The sequence below is a fragment of the Vanellus vanellus genome, assembly GCF_965231255.1.
Source record: "Vanellus vanellus genome assembly, chromosome: 11".
NCBI classification, from domain to species: domain Eukaryota; kingdom Metazoa; phylum Chordata; class Aves; order Charadriiformes; family Charadriidae; genus Vanellus; species Vanellus vanellus.
In genome coordinates, this window is record NC_138916.1 from 11,967,648 (window position 1) to 11,975,756 (window position 8,109).

Genomic DNA, 8,109 nt, shown 5'->3' on the forward strand with positions numbered 1-8,109 from the left:
GCTGGACAGGCCAGCAAATGTTCACAAGTTTACTATTTATTTCAAATGGTGAGCAATTAAGACTGCAAAGAATTGAAAGACTCACCTTCTTTTCAACAGTCTGCCTTGTAACTGCTAATACAAACCTACAAACCCATGATTTAAATTGTTATCTAATATAGTAAAAAACCAGAACCAATCCACTTCAAACAAGGACCTTTTGGATACCGTATTTTTTCATTGTTATATTGATAACTTGACTTGTAAATTTCAAACTAAATTAAACACAATTTATCACTAGTTGCAATCCTGTTAGCAGGATATGGACATGTGCCTCAGAAATGATAAAGTGAAAGGAAAAGACTTCTCAACTTTAATTTCCTCACACTTACAGTACTTAAACATGCATGTTACTATGTGTGTATAGAGTTGATAATGCATGAAACAAAATATTTTATACTTCAGTATGTCTGTTGACTCCGTGAAGCAAAATAATTTACTGCCTTCCTTTTTAAATGTTTTAGTTTCCTTTCCCTCCTGTCCCCATCCGTACTTATTATAGCAACAAAGGAGTATTTTTCTGGCTAATTATACTATTTAGCATATTTTTTACAAAGTTAAGTGAAAAGGTGGTTGTGAATTAAAAGGGTGGCTTACAGTATATTTTTTTTTTTTAAAGAATCATTAAGATGTAGAGACTTCTTTCCTAAGTGAAATCTTATTACTGTCACTCACATCCCTCCCACTCTTTGCCTGTGTTTGGCACTGCACCAACAAGTGACTCAGCACACCTAAGTGTCCTATGCCAACAGAGAGGATTTAGTCTGTTAGAGACCTTAGTCAGAACACAATCCCAACAGTGCGGTATCAGCCTTTAGCTCTAGGTGCTTTGAGCAAGTGCTGTCTCTTGGTTCTGGGGTCATCTTTTCAGTGTAGATTTTTATTCTGAGAATGTCTCTCATTTCTTGAAAATATATTAAAGTATATTTAACTTAAATCTTAAATTTAGTTTAAGAAGTACATTTATTATAACCCCAACTTTGAGAAAAGGTGTCCCCTTATTTTAAAACAAATGCTCACTTTTTCACATTTATAGTCTCCAAATTTCTCAGAACAGAAAAGGTCAATATACTTTTCAGTACTGAAAGATATTTCCACATTTCATATTCTACATCTAAATACAAGTTTTCAATTTGATTGCTTTTATGAGGCTTTCCTAATATATTCAATACATTTACATGTTTATACTTGAACAGAGCACATTTCTATTAAATCCTCTTTTTATTTTGTCCTTTCATTCCTTAAACTGGTAATGAAGTAGAAGCACCCTACATTGGCAAAGAATAGGGAAGTGTCATAATATGTATCATCAGTAGTTCCTTCTTAAGGATTCAGCTGAAAACATCTTCAGGGAAATCATTCATGCCACCACAGGTCCTTCCTGCCAGAATAACAGCAGCCACGATATTTGTGGCTACACATTAACAATCTGCATAGCGTAATAAAAGGAATGGAAAATTGGTAAGCCATACAAAAAAGGAAACATGGAAAATAAGATGCTGAGATACTGCAATGGATGAGAACAGCACAGAGGCCTTAGATAAACAGAATTATAAGCAGTTACTGAATGAAGCAAATGCAGTAAAAACCACCCACATGGAGTATCTGCCAACCTCCATTTCTAAAGTCACTGATAACTTCAAAAAGAAAATTAAATGGAGTTGCAAAACTGCCAGAATGCAAGGATGACTTGCAGGATCCATAAGCAACTAATAAGCCGTGGTTTGCCAATATCTGCTCTAACTGTCAAGATCTGGGACCACTGAAATGAACAATGACAAAGCTCTAATTGAATGCAGGAGCACCAGACAGAAGTAGGACATTCTGTCCTACTGTAAGAGTTTATGCTATAGCCTCAATTTTCAAATAATACAAAAGCAGCACATGCATCTCTCTTTTTCAGCTGCCCAGCTTCCTGTTTGGTTCTCCAATTTTAACGTTGAAGACTGGAACTACCAGACAGGGAAACAACATTACTTCACATTTTCTACTTGTTTTTCTTTATATAAATATTTCTCTCTGTATAAAAATGATTCTTCTCTTTCTATAACCTGCAAGTCTGTACAAATTTGGCATAAGTGAAATAGACCAGAAGTTCTCAAGCTCCAGTGTGTACTATTAGGGGAATGGCTGCATTTCAAGATGTTAAATGATGTGGAAGAAACACAATCAGCTCACAATGGTATTTTTTTAAAAAAAGTTCATAAACATCTAAAATTACATAAATTCATTAAAATCTGTATTAAAACCTGAATTAAAGCCTGTATTGGGCTTATGGTATTCCTCCAGTATAACAACACTTATCCATACGTTTTTGGCTATGGGCAGTAAACACGTAAGATGCAGAAGTTCCACTTCCTTCCTGTTAGTGACGAAGACATCTGAATTCCAAGACATGCCCATACTCTCATCAAAGGACACAACACTTACCCTTTCCCCCCTCCTCTGGCTAAGTACTAGTAGAATTACACACACTTAATGCAAACTAGCAAGATAACTGAAAGAAACGTCAACCCACTACGAGCCTGTGGCCTGTAGAACAGGCTTTCCTAAACTGACATTTGAGACAAATTCATGATTAAATACTTTACAATATGCTTACACACAAAGCTTCAGAGAAAAAGGAATGTGCCAAGGATTCAGATGTTAAGCATCTGTAATCCTGTTCACATAAACGTGACACAGTGGGGAACATAGATATGTAGAAGTATTAATAAATAACTGAAAGGGATTTGCAAATAAGGGGTTTAATAAGTAATTTTTCAAGAAGAATGAGGTAGAGGAGAACCCTACATAGCAGAGAAAACCTGTTCTCAGTTCCTGTGTCTTGTGGACATAATGGTGTGGATGAAGATTTTGCTGTTTTCAATGAGGTAAAAAAGTTTACATGGGTGTGGGAGACTCATCTGCAATAGCTTCTGAAATTTGTTACACACAGTTCCAGGCCATGTGTCAGTACAAGCATGGAAGATGCCAAGAAGCCTGTCCTTTTCAAAAATGACAAATAAGAAATTAATTTTTTTTTCACTTCTACCAGAAAAAATCTTATGTACGGACACCCCTACAATCTGATATTCTGATTTTTTCATTAATAATGTTTAGAGCTCCGTATTTTGTGCATTTAGTAACACCTCTTAAGAGAAGTAAATATTCTTTATCTTCTGTTTGTGGGACACTAGCCAAAGCTTGGAATTTTTATACTTAGCCTTTAGGTAGTATTTCAGCCTTTAGGTAATTCAGCCTTTTGGTAATACCTATGGATTTTCAATTTTATTTTTTTTTAAACTTAGACTGACCTTAGAAACAGCTAAATTCTGTTCAGAGTTTCAGGGGTAAAAAAACAACCCTAAGCTTGGACAAAGGGCAGAAGTTATATAAACAGAATCAGAACAGTTTATCTTCTTTATTTTAAACCACCTTACTCCACATCATGGAAAGTCAGGTCGGTAACATATACCCCTCTCACAGTTAGGGTCAGTGACTGAAATTGGCTCAACATAAAACAGCTGCTTAACAACAAAAGCTAAGTGAAATCAACCATGGTTTGAAAAATGCAATTTACTACCTTTGAAAACTGATTAGCTGCCAGTTAGACTATGGGGTTCAAATAACATACCCTTCTTCTGTCTAGGCAGGGTGTGTGCTGTAAGGCCCTTCTGTATAAAGCTCAACTCTGATCTTCTGTAAACTCATTTGTGAAACATGGTTAACAATATTTGCTGAAATGAGAACATGCAGCAACAGCAAGTTGAATAGTGCACGGAATTATTACCAGAAATGAGAAAACCAGAACTTCCGTCATTTTGTACTTAAACCCTCTGCTTATGCAGGGTCCTGTTTGGAGCCCAAAGGCAGGGAAGCTGAAGAGACTGCTTGGTAGAAAACAGCATTACAAAGCTATTTTACTTCACCCTTCAAACAATTTTTCCTATGTATTATGCACTCTACTAGACTGGGCACAATACAGCTACAACATCCACAAGCCAGTTTGTTAACCAAACATTTCTGTGTTTCATCCCTTATTTGGGAAATGCTAGGTACACGTTAGGAATACTGCAGGCAGATGCAGGAGCACAGGGAGGAAGGAACACCATGTGCATTTCAGAGAGAGGATGCACAAAACCTTTGTCGCCAGCCTACAGCAACTGTCTGATCCTAGCTCTTTGGATTTGTTTTGCTTGATGGAGTCACTAATACTTGCTTTTTAGCAGGTAAAGAAAAGTTAATGGCAAAATTATTTCTTTTCCCTTTCTTATTTTCAGAATAACTAGATTAATTTCACCAAAGCTTTAAAAAAGTACCATTGAGGTACAAGTTATCATCTTAGCTCTGGCTACACTGACTTGGAAATTAAAAGCCTACCTTTACTCCCAGCCATGCAAACAAGCCAAGTGCACACCATAGAGGAAAGGAAGGATGAAGAAGAACCTGAGAATTGCGATGTCGCTAATCAGGTCAGAAGAAAATGTGTTCCTTCTCTCAGAATCCTAAGACTAGTGGAGTTAGGCATCTAAAGCAAGTTCATCTTAAGAGGACATTCCTCCTCCAAAAAAAGGGAAATAGTTCCAAAACTATTAACTAGTGAATATATATACATACACATTCTACTGTTTAGTGGATTAACTTCAATGTGACTGATTCATTTCTGCACACAAAAAAGCCATATTTTTAAGTCGCTGCACTGAATCACTTGTAGCAATTTTGAACTAGTTCCGACAGATTTTTCACTGAGGGTGGTAAGGTACTGGCACAGGTTGCCCAGAGAAGTTGTTGAGGCCCCATCCCTGGAGGTGTTCAAGGGCAGGCTGGACATGGCCTTAGGCAACCTGGTCTAGTGGGAGGTGTCCCTGCCTATGGTGGGGGGCTGGAACTCGATGATCTTCAAGGTCCTTTCCAACCTAAACCATTCTATGATTTTAAACGAATGCCCTAACATCAACCAAACACATAAACAAGCATATGCGCACACAAACAACGGCTCCTCTGCCACAGCCTGACTTCATATGGATTCATGTGACTAATTTCCTAAGAATCTGGATACAAGACCCCAAACTGTTTGCAAACAGATGTTTTTAACGATACAGTTTACTATAGGACCAAAGTCTAGAACAACAGGAAATAATACCACGAATACAGAGAAAGGAGAAAAAGGGAAGAAGAAAGTTAAAGCTGTGGAATTACAGAAGATATCTTTATTAAAACCTACTTATCCCTTTAGTTCCTACTTTACTGTATTACAAAAAAATTGGATACAGCAGCCAGAGAAGACAGTGAGATCTGTTATATGCAGTTCCACAGTTAACATGCTACCAAATGATACCGCATTTTTTTGTAAAACATGACTTTTGTTCTTGGAAAATTCTTCTATAAACCATAGTGTATGTCATAATTAATTTTTGATGTTATCAAAACTACTATGAGAGTTAGCATAAAGTTGTCTTTTATAATAACAGTTGATTGACTTTTCTAATTATCACAGTAAAAAGAAACACATTAGAATATGAATATGTGTAAACAACATCTTATATAAATATCAAAAGTAACAGAGGTCCCTTTAATAGCAGTTTGGCTGCATAGCAGCAGAACAAGGAAAATCAAGACAGATACAGCACCTTTTATTTCTTAAGACTTTCAAGCATTCATTACAGAAATTAGACATCTGTGATAATCTAAAGCAAGCTTTAAGTGTTTGACAAGTCTGCTGACAGTTATCTTGGACTAAAAATGATGCTCTGTATCATTTAGCTAGGAACTGGTTTGTGGCTGGGATACAATCTTGTAAATGTTAATACAAAATCTAATGAGACAATTTATTCCAAAATAATAACATACTGATTAGATGACAGTATGCAAAACACTGCAGAAGCTGATCGCTCATTAAAATCAGAGAAGCGTATCATAAGCTAAAAAAGTGGAAATTAACATTAGAATTGACAAAAATAGTCTGTGGATGATAAACAGATTTCATTATATAGATTACTGGATTCTTGGAATTTACTTAGTGTATCTCTTTCCATTTCTTTTCCCCTCTAATTTACAAAATGCATTGGACAAATTTGTGTTTTATTAACCACAGTAATTGAAGCCAGACGCTCATCAATAGTGGATAGGCTTCTTAAGGAGCCTAGAGCAACAGACTATGTTCTCTTTGCAGGAGGATCATAAGCAAAAAAAACAAAAACAAAACCAACAACCACACACACAAAAAAGAACCCCAACAAACAGCTAATAAAACCCCCAAACAAACCACCCCCAAAAAGATCAACCAAAAAGCACCCAGCAAAATTTGGGCACGGACAGCTGGGGGTTTCCCTGGCTCCCTACCCGAACGGCGAGGCCGCGGGGAGCGCTGGCCAGAGGGGCCGGCGGCATCCGCCGATCCCAGCCTCCACCTGCGCCCCGGCACGAGGGAGCGCCGAGACCCCTCCCGGGCGGGCGCTGCGAACGGCGGGGCCGCGCCGCCTTCTCCAGACCGGGAGCCCCCCGCTGCCTCCCCCGGAGGGGCGTTCCCACCTCACCCCCCCCGCCCCGAGGCCCTCGCTCGTAATCTCCGCCTCAACGACCCCGGGACGAGGGCCCGCAAACCGCCCCGGCAGGTTAATCCCCTCCAGCCCCTCCCACCGCTCTCCTCGGGCCTACACCACCCCCACCACCACCCCCACCCGCCCGCCCGCCTCAGCCCGGGCGCCCCCGCCTCGCCACCATTACCGTGAAGGGGATGTCCTCAACGCTGCCCACCGAGTAGCAGTTGTCCCCAGGGTTGACGGCGCCGGTGAGCACCTGATGAAGATGCATGGCGGCCTTCCCCTTCCCCTTCCCCTTCCCCCCCCTCTCTCCTCCTCCTCCTCCTCCTCCTCCTCCTCCCCCGGCTCTCCTGGGGACGGCAGCGCCGCGGCCGCCGCCGCCGAGGAGGAGCGGAGGAGACCCGGATGGCTCCGCGCTCCCGCCCGCCCCGCGGGCCCCGGCCCCGCGCGCAGCCGCCGCGAGCGCGCGCCGGGGAGGGGGGGAAGAGGCGGCGCACGCGCCTCAGTCAGGTGAGGCGCGCGCGGGCACCGCCGCTGCGCGAGCAGCGGCCGTTGTGCACGCGCCCGCGGGGCAGTTAAACGCGGGGCGGGGCGGGGGAAGCCCGGTCTGTCAGTGCGGGGCCCGGCGGGCAGCCTGAGGCGGGCAGGGCGGCGGGGGAAGAGGAGAGCGCTAGGTTTAAAGGAGAGAAGGGAGGGACGGCCGGCCAAGGAGGCGGGGGATGCGGTGCGCTGGGCCGGCGCCTGGAGGTGAGAGGGTGACAGGGCGCCTCACGGGGGCGGGCGGGAGGGAGGAGAAAGAAGAGGGGGGTGTGTAGCGGTGGTGGGGATTTATCCGCTCGCTGCAGCGTTCCGGCCGTGAGGCGGGCTGGGGAGGCGTGTCCCCCGCCTGAGGAGCGGTGAGGGTGCTGAGGGAAGCGCCCGCCGTCGGAGGAGAGGCTGGGCAGCGCCTGGCGGGCGGGGAGCCGGCAGCGCCGCGCGCTCTGAGGGGGTGTCCTCAGGTGTTCTTGGTTCCAGCGTGGGGCTGCTCTGTGCCCGCGTTTCAGGGTCCTTGTAAATATCCATTTACAGGTTGGTGAGAAAATGACCGGTACTTGGTACTAAAAGGTACAATACGAGTAGGCGGGGGTCTACCTTGTTTCATTAAGGTGTTTGTTTGCATTTTATGCACATTATGTGACCTCGCACAGAATATGGTGAGGCTCTTGCCGCTTTATTTGTAGTAACAGCCAAACACTGTTGAAAACAAAAGCCTTTAAATGTGCCCGTCTTTTCCTGTCTCAGAGGTGTGAAGAAGGCTGGATCCTGAAAATTATTTGGGAGGGATTCCAAACGCTAAAGGGGGGTAAAGATACTCTGTATCCTATGTGTCATGACATAAGGAAAATTCTCCATTTGTACTGGGTCAATACGGTAGTCTTGCAGTTGTACCACTGATGTTAATGATTGGAGCTGCAAAGCTCAATCTGCTTTAAAGTTTATGGCAGTTTTGCCTGAGTCAGGATTGCAAGATCCATCTTGCCTTAGACTGCTTCTAGAAAGTGTACAT

At 42.8% G+C, this 8,109-nt stretch overlaps 1 protein-coding gene across 1 annotated transcript in view; it reads right to left on the reverse strand.

The window, feature by feature from the left end:
• Positions 1–6,834, reverse strand: part of DMXL2 (Dmx like 2) — a gene marked incomplete at its 5' end in the record, with an annotated part of 54,393 nt that extends 47,559 nt beyond the window's left edge. Inside the window, 1 exon segment of the mRNA XM_082488539.1 lies at positions 6,748–6,834. Coding sequence (XP_082344665.1) covers positions 6,748–6,834 — 87 coding nt within the window.
• Positions 6,835–8,109: the final 1,275 nt, after the last annotated feature.